Genomic DNA, 17,532 nt, shown 5'->3' with positions numbered 1-17,532 from the left:
TTACTGTTGGCAGCACTGTATATTTGAAATACAATGTCTGCTTTATAATGTTGCTATAAAAATTAATAGCATATAAAATGATGTTAGAAGATTATGTTGTCACTCAGATGATGGTGGGCCAAAGTTTGGTGGAAGGAACGTTTTATTTCTGAATGTAACATGCACAGAGGAAGCCGTCATTATTGAATGATTAATTGCAATGTACATGCATGGTGTTGAATACCACGGAAACCAAAAAGGCATTAAAACATTTTAAAAAATCCACATATTAGAAAAGGTCAAGTACAAAGGCATGGCGCCTGGAAGGTAATTTCAGACACAAACTCATAAACATTGCAAGTTACATTGGGAAAAATGCCAGCAAGTGCAAAAATGTACAAGGCATTAATGGTTTCTATAGGGCGAGATTGTCATTTTGGGGGCCAAACACAAAAGTAAATAGGGTCACAATAGTCTGGGTGCACCCTGATCTTCTCCCTGTAAAGTTCAATTTAAATACATTCACAAATGAGATTAATAACAACATATTAAGTGCAAATTTGCTCCATGTCTTTGTTCCATCAAAGCTGAAATAGCAGGTTTTACAAAATATTACAAAGTGCATTAAGTAAAAAAAAAGCCACGAAGCTGATGTAGTAACACCAAATATTTTCCAATATACATAAAGCAAAACATTAAAAAAAATTAATTCCCATGAAGAGGCATTCAAAGTAAAAGAACCAATCCACATATGGATTCATGTTCCATTTTTCCTTTATAAACTTACTTGGTTTGAGTTTTATAATTTCTCTATTCTAAACACTGTTTTCTTGAACTCGTTTCTTTCATGTTTCTTTGCAGGCAATGGGTATGTGATGGTTAATGTCAATTGTAATAATGGGATCTGGTCCAATTAGTAGAGCAGGGAAATGTGTATTAAAACACAGTCTTTTTTTCATTTCTATCCGAGCAAGTGAAAACGGACCAGATGAGCTAAATGAAAACATTGGCGCTGCTGGAGGGCTTAAGCACCAGAGCTGATTTATGATCATTTACTATCTATGCTAGTAAACACATTTTGCACATTCACTCCTAAACAATTACTTTCCAGATCTAACTCTGTTAAAGATTTGCTCTACAATAATGTAAGAGGATAATCCGTCAAAGTAAGATGCTGTATAACTAGTTCACTAATCTAGTGGGAAATGCTGTAAACAGTAGCTTGGCAATGTAACAACTCTTAAGCAGTTGAAGTAGTAATATAAAACCAAACAAATCCTCCATGCTGACCTTTTTTTAATGCAGCACTATTAGTTATTTGATTATGACTTATGATCTGATAGACAAGGCTTAATCCACAATGCATTGAAGTGGAAATCATTAGGCTCAAAGTAATGCTAGAATCTTTCATAAAAAATAAAGTACTATACAAAAACAATGTTATCAATAGCACGCATGCACATAAACTGTTAGTTGAGTTCCTCTGCAGCAATAAAGCCCAGAGTGTGTTTGACCAATGCATTAGAGGTGTTTTAAGGATGAGGAATAACTTGCGTTAGATTGAAAACAGGCACATATACAGTAAAGAGAACTGAAATTCTAAAAGCATAACTGCACTTGCTGATTTTCTTATTGATAAACTGAAACTGATTTGCTCTCAGTTTTTGGTTTAATAAGTCAGGATTTAGCATCCTACAAAAGAGAATCTGCTATTCCATTCTTCCCCGCATTGTACTTTGTTAATATGAATGGACTATTTATTTATTATGTCACATTCTGTAGCCCTCGTGAATATGTTGAAAAAGTGTTAAACCTGGGGAAGAGGTGTGTTTCTGTGACTATCAATTACTGATAAAACACTTTTAAAATGGAAGCATGTTTTGAATAAAGCTGTGTGAAACTTTTTTTGGGACCATAGTCTTTTATCCCCAAGGCTTTCAAGTCTCATTCATTCAAACACACGATCAAACTTGAATCACAGGTGGTCGTGGACCATATCCTGTGGTGAAGTCCCCTGGGCTCATCTCCTGCAAGAATTTGGGACGGTCATAGTCAGAGGGCTTGCCGTACTCCTCGGATTCTTCAAAATTAAAATCCCCTTCAGATGAAGCGGATGTCTCGGGAACCATCACAACTTCTGTGTCAGTAGGGAAAATGTTTGTATCTTTCTCAGGTGGCGAAACGGTGGGGTAATCGAAAGCGTCAGACTCTTGTTGCTCTAGGAGAGGGACGTGACCCATGGGTGACACTTCAGACACAACGGTTGTCACCGGCGGATGCATGGTGGCGGTGGGTTTTTGTGAAGACATAAAGCTGAACTGCATATGGAAAGAGTGCACGGTTAGTGTTAATGGAAAATAGTGCTACAAAAACCACATGATATATATAAATATATATAAATCGCATACCAGAACTTCAGGAATTTTGGGGATTTTGGACCATTTCTTCCAGAGCAGCCACATAAATCCCACAAAGATAAAGAGAATCACAACCCCTCCACCTACCATGCCTGCGAGATATCTCGGATTGTCAACTGGAAAGAAAAACCAGGAACAAATCAATCTAGTCTATAATAGACAACATTAGAGAACACTGTACATAGGTGAGTATCTAACGTCTTCAATTCTGACAATTGCTTTTGCAAAAAGTACAGGATACATACTTTAATCCTCTTTTTTTCTGCCCATTTTTCAGAGTGATTGAAAGTGTCGTGTTAACGTGCCAGCAGAGAAATGGTTTCCTAGTCACCCAAAGTTTTTTCCCTCCATATATACAGTATACACACACACGCAACTGGAGTTTTGGTTCCTTGCCACTGTTGGACTTACTCACTGGGAGATTGCCGAAATCAGGTTTAGGGCTTTATATTAACGTCACTAATATATATTTTTAACATTATTCAGACAAAAATCATATAGATACCCAATCATTTTATTAAAATAATGTTAATGGGCAAACCATGGTATCTTTATTCACCATGTATTCTTTTTTGTAACCTATTTTAACCCATTTCAATAATTGTCTAATTTGGATGCCTCTTATTGGCTTTCCATTACTATTGCTAATGAAAATTTTACATCAATATCACACACATACTAAATTGAGCTATAAATATAACAATGTGGTCAAAATCCTACAAATGATACAGATACTGGACTTGCATCTTAAATAGTGACTTGCTTTCTATGATACCTATGACAGCCACAGTCCCATTCTCTTATCGACATTACTGGTTGAGCTGTTGTTGTTATGGGCCACACACAGATTGCAATTCCATAAAGTGCTGCTTGTGCACAGCACTTAAAACCTTTCTTTTAAAAGCTCATAAATAGTGTGTTTTAAAGTGTGATAAACAATAACAGTCAAATGTATTATCTTATTTGATTATGGAAATAACTTGCATGTCTGACAATTTGATTATACATCAGGAAATTAAACAGTAATCAAGTTTGTATGACATGGGCAGAATCAGTTCCAGAAATCGTTAAAAATGGTTAAGCTAAAATGTATTTACTTATCACAATGTATGATGTCCTTTTAGTTGAACACAAAAAGGTGCCAACATATTGACAGTCCAAAATGCAAATACTGAGCTCTACAGTGATCTGGAGGATGCTGAACATCTCGGAACCTCTGTCTTTGCTATATATAGGAATTCAGAGATGGGATTTTCTTTCAAAGACTTGCTTTGTGTTTAGCTGAAGAAAGGAAGTCATATAAACTTGGAACAACATGAGGGCGAGTAGACTTGATTTGTGAACTATTCCTAATAATGTCATTAATAAAGAAATTAAATGTTCTTACCAAGATTGACCTCAGGGATCTCAGAGACACAAACATTTTTGTAGGTAGTTGTAAACAGCACATCAACCGTCCCTTCAAACTTTAACTCAACACATTTTCCAGTCAAGTTTTCCTCAAGGTGGATTTCTGCAATGCACAGATCTTCTTCTTTCAAACAATCATGATATTTCTCTTGCTGTAAAAGAAGAGAACAATGATCGTTAAAATAAAAAGAAACTTTAAGATTTTAATCTAATACAGATCATCTCACTAGACAATTACAATCAACTTTTAGTCATAAGCCTGGTCTGTGGAGAGATAAGGGAATAATTTTGGAAATCGCTTAAGGCAGTCATGGACTCATTGCCATATGTTAAAGAAATGACAAGCCAACACATTGCCACATAGTACAAAAGCTTATTCTTAAAGGGGGGGGGGATGCAACGGTGTTTCACGCATTCTGACTTCTTTACAATGTTAAAAATACTATCTTAGGGCCTATGCTCTTCGCATTATACATGCTACCTCTAGGAGAAAGCGACACGGAGTTAGCTTTCACTGTTATGGTGATGACACGCAACTTTATATTTCCTCGAAGCCTCATGAAACAATTCCATTGAATAGTGGAATGCATAGTCGATATGAAAAAAGTCGATGGGTAACAATTTCTTATTACTGAACTCGGACAAAACAGAAGTGTTACTTATTGGACCGAAAACCACCGTACGTAACAATCAAGAATACTTCTTAACTATTGATGGATGTTCCATAAAACCCTCATCTTCAGCAAAGAATCTTGGTGTTTATACAATAGTACTCTGTCATTTGAGAACAATGTCGCCAACTCCTGTAAAATTGCATTTTTCAATCTTAAAAATATATATCTAAAATACGTCATATGTCAGATGCAGAGAAGCTAATTCATGCCATTATGATATCAAGACTAGATTACTGTCATGCACTATTAGGTGGTTGCCCTGCAGTCCTATTACAAAAACTCCAACTGTCCAAAATGCGGTAGCTCGAGTTCTTACACGTACAAAAATGTCTGAGCATATTAGCCCGGTTCTGTCAACCTTGTACTGGTTACCTATAAAGCATCGCATTAACTTTATAATCGTACTTATGGCCTATAAAGCCCGACATGGTTTAGTTCCTCAACACTTGAGTGAACTTCTCTTGTAGTAGTCTTTCACGTGCACTATGCTCTCAGGCTTCAAAATCAAGTGCAGGCGGCAGATCATTTTCCTATCTAGCGCCTAAAGAACAGTCTCCCCCACACTGTCAGGGAGGCAGACACACTGTCAGTTTAAATCTAGACTAAAGACGCATCTTTTTAATATTGCATACACTACACTATCATAATATAAATATTCCGAAGGTTTAGGCTGCACTAGTTAGATCAACCGGAACCAGGAACACTTCCAATAACAACTGATGCATTTGTTGCATCAAACAGTGCAAAACAGTACTCTACTCTCAGCCAGTCTGGTTTCATTATTCCAAGATTACCAGACCTGACAAAAGCTGTGATGATAGAGCTGGACAAAGGATGCAGCGACTCTACAAAGTTCAGCAGCAATTCGATTATTAATGATCATTTTAATTTTTTTATTTTGCCTTATGCAAGCACTGTCGAGCTGTGCAGAGGCTGGAGCTTTTGCCAGAGGGGAACTGGAATCCCCTGGTTAGGCCTGGTTTCCCACTGAGGTTTTTTTCTCCTCCAATGGAGTTTTGGGTTCCTCGCCATCGTTTGCATACTGTTTGCCTGGCCGGGGGGGCTGCTAGAATATTATAGTATTATTTAATTAACACTGCATATAGGAATTTATAGTCTGTTCTGATATTTGACCTGTGTTTGACCAACTTGTATGTTTTGCATAGTCAATGTTTTCTTGCACAGCAGCTTTGTAACAATGAAAATTGTAAAAAATCGCTATATAAATAAAGTTGACTTGACTAGTCTTCTCAAGCTTGGGGGGCGGGGGTTAATGATGTGGAGGGGTTCTGTATTGTCATTTTCTTCAGACTTTTGGCCAGCACAATTTAAAGCCATAGAAAAATATGGATTTTTGTAGAATTTTTAATTTTCATAAACTGAAATCGTGAGAGGAGGGCAATGTGTTAATGTTCCAAGTTGTAATTCAATATTTTAAATGATCTTCATTCGACTTCATTTCGACTGAGAGGTGCACTAAAAAAAAAGAAAGTTCAATAAGTAGATACAAGCAATAAAAAAGTATTGCCTTACAACGGTCTCTAATAACAAAAGTTTCGATCACACGGCCGAAAGAAATAATAAATATCAACGCCATTTTCTCTTTGACAGATACTTTGCGTTCATCCATTTCAGAAATGATTTTCCTGGGCACAAACATGACGTTCAGAACATGCGATTCTGGTTGGCCCAAGGACCAAAAAAGACGAAGCTGTTATCTTGATTCTGGTTGGCCAAACAAATCAGGTGCCTTACCAAAGACGTTTCAGATGCTTCAGAGTAGACCCCCCAGAATGAAAACCTCTTTGGATTTACACGATTCATTTAAATGTAACATTTTTAATTAAAGACGGCAAATTTCACCAAAAAGCAACTAGGTTTCCAGGCATGTGTCAAAAAGCGAGGTGGACATAAAATGTAGTATTCTGTGCTCGATTCACTCTCCGAGCATTTGTCTAGGTTTCAGAAAAATCTATTTCCTAACAACTTTAAGTCCTTTATTGGACAATTCTCCCAGTAAAGCATAGTACAACCACGCGTCAACCAAGGAAAGCGGGAGAAGGAGAATGTGCACACGTCACTTTCACTCCTGTGCAGGAGTGAGAGAGCACTATGTTCACGAAGTTTAGCTTTGTTTGTTTGTTCGCAGCATGTGGGGGATGACTGTTATACAAGCGGTGGATAGAGAGGCCCATCGCTAAAAGATGCCGGACATGAACCGCACGTGGAAAGTGACAGTGGGTGTCTGTTTTTTTGGCAATGGGTGCGCACATGCTTTAGTTCCATCTACCCCTCACATAGCGTCGTATATTTTCCGAAATGATTGTACTGATTTATCTTAAAAGTCTTCTCTAAATGTGATCAAACGAAAGACTTTACTGATATTTGAAGGGTAGAATCGAAGTCCACTATATGGTGAAAAATCCTGGAATGTTTTCATCAAAAACCTTAATTTATTTTCGACTAAAGAAAAAAATACATAAACATCTTGGGGTGAATAAATTATCATGAAAATGTATGTTGAAAGTGAACAATTCCTTTAATAATGTTATTGTTTTGCTACTGATAGTGTGTTTACTAGGTTTCTTTTTTTTATTATGATTATAAATGCAGTAACAAATTAAATTTCGATTTCAAAAGATTTTGTTTGCAGTTCCCTTATTTGTGCGAGACTCACATGACAGGAATTTATCAAGAACAATAAAAAGGCAAAAACAAGATAAAGGGAAAATTCTGAGCTTCATTGACTGAATTTCTTACCCGATTATGAGTTATTTTGTAGCTAAAATCTTCCAAGAAGTAATAAGGATGGAAAAAGAACACCTTGATCACATCTTTGTGAAATGTTGTGTTAATAGCTGGAAAATCCACAGAACCTGGAAAACGCACAAGTAAATACATTTTAAAAAAGTAAAACAAAAAATCTGTAAAATATCTGAAACTACATTATCACTGAAACGCTGCTTTTTAACAATATGTATATTTATATTCGTTCCAAATATCATGTTTCCTACATTATAGTTTGTTGTGTAAACAGGACAGGAAAAATGATATTAAAACAATTTGGTCCACGCCTAAGAACCCATGTCAGCTTGTGAGAGACAGAAACAAACACATCCCAGTATCCCAAAAGTAACAGTAATATACAGCTTAATGCTGCAAGTATTTGCTTTACACTATACTCTGTGAACTTACATTTATGCGTTTTGTCATCAACAAAGTCTTTGTTATAGGTGAATATTTTGTAGACTGGGTCCGATTCTTCTCGTCCATCACGTGCACTCACAGACACATAGTAATTATCATGACCATCGCTGCTGTAGTTGCTGATGTCAAGGTACGTCTGAGCAGAGATAAAGGTTTGAGGTGCCCTATAGATAAATGAGACTGGTGATTAATTTAATCACATTTGATAAAAATCAATGCAATTTTTTCTCCAGATGCAATGCTTTTGACAGAGACGTGACATTCATCAACACATACCCTAAATAAGGTTTGACCGTTACGAGAAATTTCAGCTGTTCAGTTGGTTTACTGTAGTTCCAGTAAAGGACATTCTCAAAGTTCCGACAAACAACACTGATGTTTGTTGGAGCAGGAACTGCGAAGAGAGAAAAAAACATCTTGGTTAGATTCAGTACTGTACTAGAGAAACCTTATCTTATGACCAAATCATTTATTCCGATATTGTTTAATAGGTACGTGTTGTAATATATCGAAGTAAAAATACTCAAGTATTTTTTGGGAGTATCTGTATTTACTTAAGTACTGTACTGGAGTCTCCAATACATTTCCTGAATAAAATGTATACTTTTACTCTGATATATTTCCCCTAAGCATGTTCGTGAGTGACTACAAAATAAAAGCATAGAAACAGAACTCTATAAATATAGACAAGCCGGCGATCCGGGCACCATGACAGCGGTGAACCAATCATTGGTTAAAGCTCAATGTGCAAGCGCGGTTAATTCCAAGTTTTTAATGTGCTGCTTCTTTTAAAGTTAAACAGCAGATTTTCCAGTTTCCATTACCAAATGACTAGGTTGTACCGGGAAACGCAAGGAAAGAAAGAAGTAGGAAAAAGTTAAGAAGTTTGTTCTGATTTTGTTCCAAGTTGTTCTTACAGGGATAATATTGGGGTGGAAGGAAACTATCCTTTTTATAAAGTTATAATTTTATAAAGTAAATCTATAAAGATGTGGATTCTGAACTTGTATTTTGATAGTTTGGCAACATGTTTCAGATAAAACGACTAAATTGTAAACACCATTTTTGATCTTTATGCAAAAAAACTTTTTTATTCACTTTTGGTTGAAACTTACTTTAAATTCTTCAGTACTTTTTATTTTAAATATTCTGGTTATACTTGAGTACAATATTTATAATACTTTAAGACTTTTGAAAGTAACCTTAATATGCCTAAACTCATTTTCTGGCCAGATATTTGTACTCAATACTCAATTATTGCTTTTAGGTACTTAATACATCACTTTAACAAGATAGATCATGTAATTTTCCTGAAAGATAGACTTTTGGCTTTTTTGACATTACCTTTTTTACACACTCCAAAAGAAAATTCAAATCTAACATTGATCTAAACATTGTGCCTAAACTCACAGGGGCTGGGCCATGTAATAAAAATGTAAGGTAACAATGAAGACAAAACAACAACCAATCGTTTGACTAGTAGTGCATGCCTGCTTTAGATAGCGTTTTGTAGCTCACTGTTGCATGTCTGAAATCAGATTTAAAAAGAAAATAGGCCTCAGATAAATATGTAAAATTTTTCATCCAATGGTAAAGTGTAGACGGTCAAAACAGCTTATGATCTTATTACTGCAGTCATTGTGAAGGAAGTGGTTTTGAACATGAGAAAAACCTGAAGGAAATACAAAAACGCTTACTCCATACACAGACACATTCTGGAGCGAATCAGACATTGTGGTGGTTTTAGGGTTGGCCAACAAAATTGTTGTCCTTATGCTGTTCCAATTGCTTCTCTTATTTACCTCATCTGTAAGTCGCTTTGGATAAAAGCATCTGCTAAATGACTAAATGAAAATGTACAATATTCTATAATAAATTGCATTTGTTCAAATTATTTTTTTTCTTTAAACTTAGTATGAGAAAATGTGCTTTTGTAAACAAATATATCTTACATTTCAAGATTTACTGAATTGAATAACAGATGTTTTTAACCACATCACCCTTTCGCAATACTTTTGACATTTAAGCTTTTGGATCGAAATAATGTTCTTATTGCTCCATGCCAGCACAGAGAGACTGTAATGTTTTGTGGTCTTAAACAATATGAACCGACATTAACATGTGCACATGGACAAAGTCATTAACAATTCATTTTAGGGTCATGCATCAATTGCGTCCCATCTAACGCAATGCAGTTTTTGCATAAGAGCTTTCAGGAAAAAATCATTTGATTTTATAGATGCTATCAATGAAAACCAACCTCATAAACAATCTGCAAGTAACCTTGTAAAGAACAAATCCTAAAAGAGAAGTGAAATCTTTTCAACAGAAACCATTTATATAGGGGAAGTGTAACGCTGCTGAGCTAAGTGCATTCAGTTTGAATGAGAGGATATGATACAAATCACGCTGCATAGAACAAGATGTATTTCACCCCTGAACAAACATTATTTCAATACCCAACAATAAAAAGGCCACTTCTATCCATATTGTTCTTAAAGGCACAGTTCACCCAAAAATGAAATTTCTCATTTACTTTCCCTCATGTTATTTCAAACCTGTATAAATGTTGAACACAACACAAAATTGAACACAAAAGACAATATTTTGAAGAATGTGGAAAAGCAAATAGTTCTGGGGCAACACTAACTACCACAGTACCCCATTATTTGTCCTACTATAGTAGTCAATAGTGCCCCACAACGGTTTGGTTAAAAACGTTCTTCCAAATATCTATCTTTGTGTTCAGCATAACTGTGAATGGATTAATGGCTCTTTTTTTCTTTAAACACATTGCAACAATGATTTTATTATATCTATTATATAATTTTTTATGTTATTAAAAATACATTCACAGGCAAACCTCTTCAAAAAGAGATAATCTGTCTCTTATGTTAGCATAAAACATGATGCGTCTATGTTTTAACTGTTTCTCCAAAGGCGATGGGGGTTCGCACTATTGCCACCCAGGGGCGGCGCCATCCGATTGTCCCGGGGCTTCAGCCCCTAATGTTTTGAGTCAAGCCCCGAATGTAATGACTGTCACTGAGCAAATATGAAACTAAGACAATAGCCGATATAAACCCCCGAAATCATAAGTTGCTTTATTTCATTGCGCTTTGGCTTTGCATATACTGCATACAGCCTGTAAGAAAACGACTAAAACTAATCTAGCCTATAGAATACATTTCTTTGCTGTCGGTAGCCTATGGGCTACTCCGTTTCTTCCTTTCTGGTGAATATGCAGCAGGTAGGGGAGGAGCTAGCGCAGTCACCGCAAAGTGCGAGTTAACAACTGAGAAAGGCAGCGAGCAGGAAAGAAAAATGAAGCAAGCAAGACTTTGGGTATTTTTGGATAGAAGTAAGTGGGTAAGAATCCTTATCCTTAAAGTCTGAAGATCATCATCTGGCTGGCTTTCACTGTAGGCGTATTTGTTTAACAAGCTAGTTATTACTACCATGGACTAGCGTTATATGTTGACACTTGTACACCCCAAGAAAAGCAAATATGAAATAACGTGATCATCATCAAACATTAAACAGTGTGTTAATCAAAATCCTGATTAAAATTGCCAAAGGGGACCACCTGTCTCGCATTTTGCAGGAAGCTTACAAATTTGAAGCTTTTGAATTAAAATGTGAAACTTTGTTGTCCCGCGTCATGCAAGTCATAAGCAGTGTGCCGCATTTTTATTTCATCTGCATCATTTTATTTAATCGTCCTTTAAATTACAAAAAAACGAGTTTGGCACTGACTGCCGACCACGCCTACGACGTCACATACGTCATTGCTAAGCGCCGGATGTCCTTCAATAATCGATATGCCCCTGTTGCCACCCATGCTAACGTGAGCAGTCGAGCACTATGCAAGAGCAAATAGAGAAAACTGCCACAGCTCTTTTCTAAAAGCTGAACCTTTTAAGAAAGCAAAGCATATTTTTTTAACAAAACAATTAGCAGTATTTACATATTGTTTATACCTGCAGAATATAATTCATTCAAATAGAAGTTTAATTTGTTTCATAAAGTACAGGGGGATTTTTTTAATGACAACATTTTAGCATTTAGCATTGTGCTTTAAGGGGAATTAAAGAAAATGTCTCCCTATACATTTCATCATCGAGGATTTCTTTAAAAAGTCTTAAAATCTCATCTTGTGAACACAGTCTCATGTCTAGTCTCGTGTGGCAAGTGTCTCGTCACACTATTATTAGTTTGACATTTTTGGTCGGTTTGAGAGCATGTCCGAGGTATTGGGGCACTACTTGTCATTTGGTGGTCTTCCCAAAGACGGGCTTTGGTGCAGTAATACCCGGTTTTGGGCCAACTGAAGACCAGGGTCTACATTAGTTACTATTGTAAATTTGAGATTTGAGTGTTTCATATTTTGGTTTCAAACTATTTTTTGAGAAGTTCTCAAATGATTTGTTTTTTTATTGATAGTATATTGCTTGCAGCTTGATATGGTGAGTGCTGTTGAGGCTCCATCCGAGGAGTTGCTCGATACGATGCCTAAGGAGAATGGTAGAATTGGCAGCGCATTACGAGAAAAAGGTCAAAGGATAGAATGAAGTGAATTATTAAAGCGACGCTAGACGATCTTGACGTTCTGGCCGATAGTTCAGCTCCTTCGTTACCTGCTTAGAGTGGTCTCTCATTCAAACGGCAGAAACAATTGCTTTTAATACAGTGTGAGACCGAATGCGGAAAACGTCTCCGGTTACTTTCGTAACCTCGGTTCCCTGAGAAGCGGGAACGAGACATTGCGGAGACCTTATATGAAACTCCTCCTCTTTTTCAATTTTCCTGAAGTCCTATAGGATAACGCCAGTAAAAAAAACTGGCCAATTGTCGCAAGACATGCAAAGTATGCAAATACTGATGAATCTAGACAGTTTAAATACAGTGCATGTGACGACAATCCTCAGAATCTATGAGAGAACGGCTGCCCGGTGATAAGCGGCGAACACGGCGATCTACGCAATGTCTCATTCCCGCTTCTCAGGGAACGAAAGTTACCGGAGACGTTCCCTTTCGAGAGCGGTCACTTCGACATTGTGGAGACCGCGTATGGAACGGTAGTACAATCCCGCCGTGAGAGCTAACAAAAACAGCCCGACAACTGGGATAACACACAAAGTATGTGGAGCATAGAAATCAACAATTCGCGAGGTCGCCCCAAGCATTAACCGCTGATTGGCTGAAACCGGCCTATGAACTGCTAGATCAATGAGTACGCCAATGAACTGCTAGATTGGCCTCTTGGCAAATTTGCATAACCGAACGCAGCGAGCTGCGCTGAACAGGGCAGACACCACAGCAGTAGAACCAGTACGGAATCCCGGGCGATATAATAGCGAACACCAAGTGTAAAACAGCAATGCGGCAACAACTGTGTAGCATAAGAAATACAAGGTAGAAGATAAAGCTTAATCAGCACTCACCGAGAGGACTTGAGAAGCCAACGAGGACACATCCAATCTATAGAGCCTGGCGAAAGTATTCTGAGAAGACCAGCCAGCTGCACAGCATATGTCCTGAATAGATGTGCCCTTAGACCAGGCCCACGAAGAGGCGATAGCCCTAGTCGAATGAGCTCTGATACCGAAGGGGCAGTTCCGACCCTGACTCTCGTACGCCAAGGTAATAGCGTCCACCACCCAGTGAGAGAGCCTCTGTTTTGAGACAGCCCGGCCTTTAGTACCCCCACCAAAACAAATAAAGAGCTGCTCAGACTGCCGAAACCCGGCCGTGCGATCAATGTAAGCCCGCAAGACCCTTACCGGGCAGACCGCTCTCTGAGCGTTAGCCTCCTGCGAGTCTGACGACAGCCTGTGCTGTAGGAAAGATAAAATATCCGACACGGGGCAGGACGTCGGGTCGACATTGTTACTGCTGCACCATTTAGCAAACACCCCCCATTTTAGAGCATATAAACGTCTGGTAGACGGCGCATGAGACTCCAAAATAGTATCCAGTACACGCTGAGGGAGTGCAGTTAGAATCCCCGAAGTGGCCAGGCATGGAGGTTCCACAACTCTGGGCTGGGGTGCCATATTGTGTAGTTCACTTGGGACAAGAGGTCTCTCCTGAGGGGAATCCGCCACGGCGGTGCCGTCAACAACTTCCTCAGGTCCGGAAACCATGGTTGATTCGGCCAAAACGGAGCGACGAGAATCACCGAGGCCATCTCCTCTCTGATTTTGCACAGCACTAGGGGTAAAATCTTCACCGGAGGAAACGCGTAAAGCCGAACGACCGGCCAACGCACCGTCAGCGCGTCGCTCCCATGGGGGAGTGGATCAGCGAGAAATACAACGGGCAGTGTGCGTTCTCGCTTGTCGCGGTTCAGATGACCGGGGATATGCGCTGCTCTGATAGAGAGTATATGCCGATCTGCCATCGGAGGGCGATATATCCCAATTGGAACGCACACTGTGTGTTCACACAAAGCGCGACTTGCGCAAATAAAACGCGCTATTCGCAAGTAGTTGGATGCTTGAACATTTGGATTTCACTCGCTTCATTCGCAGGTTAAATTTGCTTCATTCGTGCGTGAAATTTGCATCATGGGAGTGGCTTCTGCCAAGCGGCTCCCGTCTAATTGCGAAATGGCGGACATGGATTTTGTTGAGAGGATAGCTGCGCATTATGTGCTATGGAAGGCTAAAGATAGACAAATAGACTCTTTCGGCGCAGTGTCTGGGTCCATCAGATCCTTCAGAGGCGCAGTCCTCCATTGTTGTTTCAGATTTCTGCCTCCGCTCACCATGTCATAATCGCATCACAACTAGAGCATGCTCCTGATTGGTTAACGCGGCACAAATTTTCACCAAAGTTCCGATTTTTCAACTCACGTGAATAACGCTCGATTTGCGCGATTCGCGTTATTCGCACCGCCTAAATTCACACAAATCGCTCCGCAAGTGCGTCTAACGCATCTTGGCATTGACTTAACATGTAAATCACTCGCGCTTAATGCTTCATTCGCGCTTGGTGTGAACACACAGACAGAGTGTTTGAGTGACGCTGCCTCAAACACACACTAAAGGCGCGGGTATAAAACGCGGCTGCACAGCTTCCAGGGCATACTCAATCTCGGATACGCGCGGACAGATGAGTTCGACACATGAGCAGTACAAATGAGTTTGTATACTCCACCAGACATCCCTGAGCTGTATTACTAGAAGAACAGAAGTGTGGCTCCACCATTGCCGCCCTGAACACATATTTATAGTCTCTTAAAGGGATACTCCACCCAAAAATAATTACACACCCTCTAGTTGATCCAAACATTTATAAATGTCTTCGTTCAACATTGTGGAATAACGTTAGCAACCAACAGTTCTGAAGAAACATTGACAGTAGGAAAAAAAGATATTTTTAGGAATGTAGGAAACAAACAGTTCTGGGGCACTTTTGACCTACCATGGCAGTCAATGGTGCTTCAGAACTGTTGTTTGCTAAAATGATTCCAAAATATCTCTTGAGTTCAACCGAACAAAGAAATGTACACATTGTTTACATACAAAGCATACACTGTTTGGAACTAGAGGGTGAGTCATTTTAGGGTGGAGTAGGCCTATCCCTTTATACTTGAATTATATAAATGCAGATATATTTGAATCTGCTCACACAAACGCTGTTCTCAAACTCTTTGATGTGGGGTTTTGGCTCCTCCGCTTCGGCGTGTTGCTTTTGTGTCGGCCTTTTTTGACAACTGCACATTGCAAAATTAACACGTGTATTGCCACCTAGTGAGTTCTTAAAATTCTCTTGCGCATGTGCTGTTGTACAACTTTCATGGGGACGTTATTATAATTACTATACTAGTTTTGTAAAGACAAATGCATTTACTATTGTAAGCAAAACATTGTAAATAAAGAACTCTGAAATAAATATTTTTTAATTAAATAATTTTTTTTTATCCTTCCATCTGTTTGTTAAATGGATGTCCTATTTATGTGATGAACCTCACTTTTATACTTGTGCTACAAATATTTGTCCTGTTCTGCAAAACTTTAAACCTCTGTAGTTAAGGTACAAAAGTTAAAAAAGTTAAGGTACAGCCCACTTTGAGTGAATGACGTTTATCCTATTTTCTCATGCTGTTGCAGACAACCTGAAAGTGATGTACCAAGTTATTAAATAAGAACTGTGGTTTGCAGCTGTAACCACGTGTGATCATGCACACAACTTCACACTTGCTTATATCAGACCTAGCTGTGGTTTCACAAGTCAAACAAGTGTGAAAATAAAACCAAAGTCTACGCACCATGGAACAGCCATACAGTTAATTCACAGTAAAATCTGTGCTTAACATTTAGGGATAGTTAAACATTTGACTTATTTATACTCCATTTTTAAGGAGAGATTCAATCGAATAAATCGAGCAGGACTATCAGATCTAAGCATGCTGCACTTGACCAACAGCGGAACTGACAGCACTTATGAAAATTACAACCATGGTTTGATTATAAAATCATGTACACCACGTTTTTCGCCAGATTAACTACAATTTGCATCATCCACAATAACTAAAAGCAACGCTGTTAAACTACAGTTTCTGGCGATATGTCATAGATACAGTTACTATGATATTACTACAAATACAAATAAATTTACAACAGTTGCTGTAGTTAAACCATGGTGAATCTTATAAGAAAGGGGAAGTCCTACACATGTCTACTACACACACACACACACTAAGTGTACTGAATCCATTGTTGTTGTCCAGACATTATGATGATGATCAGCAGAAATCATGCTGGACATTAATACTATATCCATCCATACGGGCTTACAACTATATTTGCAAAGCAAAGTGTAAAGAAAATGCTAGTAAGCTTCACTTTGTGCTTCATTTAGCTTGTATTTATTCGATGGGAACAGATCATAGCCTACAACACAGAGAATGGGGTAAAGGACCAATTGAGATATTACAAAGATAACACCCTGGGCCCAGTTGTTCATATGATCAACATCAAAACACATAGAAGGAAGGCTGCGACGCCAGATTCAAAAATACTACTATTGTCAGCAAAGTATAAACACGACTACATATTCATGACTTCACAATTGTTCGCAGTGAGGTTTGGTTGGTGGAAATCATGTTATAGAGATCACACTCACGAACCATTACTTTTTAGATGCTTCAGTAGTTTATATCCGAGTAAACGGTCTCACGTGTGGGATCCTAAACCGTGAATGATCTCACGAAAACACCAAAATCACCCATACCCTTGAATACCAGAGATCAGCTCGTCGAAACAACAACAACAGACAACGTTTAATGATTTATTACGTATGGTTTTCGCAAATCTCAAGTACAAGCACTCCAACCCAAATACATAACGTTGCAATATAACGTTAACACACGGAACGCCTTGTTAGCAAGATTGCCTTCAGCAACATGATAACGTTACTCACCCATACAGACCACTTGACAAAACAAGCCAAAAACCGCACAAAACGAGAACATCGGATCCTTATACATTGTGAAAAACCCGGTTCGCCAAATCTTGGTAGGCCGATTTCAGACGCGTTTCTCTCAGGCAAATAGCATTTCCCGACTGGCTCGGTCAACGGGACCCACTCTGATCGGAGTCTCTGGTTGCCAAATGTCAGTAATCTATTCAATAAATAAACAATAGTTCCAGACCGTTTCTAATGTGTGAATGTGATTGTTTTTTACTGACGTTATCTTAAGGTTAATCAATTGCGTTTCCAAATACACGAATTTCCCTTATGCTCTAAAACGAACGTTCTTTTAATTGTTTAGTTTAACAATATCTGGCAACCTTTTGAAATAAAAGCCCGGTGTTTTCCGCTGTTTCAGGCCACGA

General features: G+C 38.4%; 1 protein-coding gene across 1 annotated transcript; it reads right to left on the bottom strand.

The window, feature by feature from the left end:
* Positions 1 to 112: 112 nt before the first annotated feature.
* ifngr1l (interferon gamma receptor 1-like) lies at positions 113 to 17,462 on the bottom strand. The gene is made up of 7 exons (XM_079473595.1): positions 17,117 to 17,462; positions 7,964 to 8,081; positions 7,676 to 7,851; positions 7,241 to 7,356; positions 3,784 to 3,958; positions 2,388 to 2,512; positions 113 to 2,297 (listed from the first exon to the last, which is right to left on the bottom strand). The coding sequence occupies exons 1-7, from the start codon at positions 17,181 to 17,183 to the stop codon at positions 1,944 to 1,946; spliced, it is 1,131 nt and encodes a 376-aa protein (XP_079329721.1). The 5' UTR covers positions 17,184 to 17,462; the 3' UTR covers positions 113 to 1,943.
* Positions 17,463 to 17,532: the final 70 nt, after the last annotated feature.

The sequence above is a fragment of the Barbatula barbatula genome (genome assembly GCF_947034865.1).
Source record: "Barbatula barbatula genome assembly, chromosome: 14".
In the NCBI taxonomy this organism is placed as follows: Eukaryota; Metazoa; Chordata; class Actinopteri; order Cypriniformes; family Nemacheilidae; genus Barbatula; species Barbatula barbatula.
The sequence above is the reverse complement of the archived record's forward strand: the minus strand, read 5'-3'. Positions and strand labels throughout refer to the sequence as shown.

Bases quoted from the DNA above. Each gene is read 5' to 3' on its own strand.
- ifngr1l (XM_079473595.1), bottom strand. From the start codon at position 17,183: ATGTATAAGGATCCGATGTTCTCGTTTTGTGCGGTTTTTGGCTTGTTT. The intron at 7,357-7,675 runs GTAAGTTCACAG...TGCGTTTTCCAG, and splicing joins TGATGACAAAACGCATAAAT to GTTCTGTGGATTTTCCAGCT. The intron at 2,513-3,783 runs GTAAGAACATTT...TTTTCTTTCCAG, and splicing joins GATCCCTGAGGTCAATCTTG to TTGACAATCCGAGATATCTC.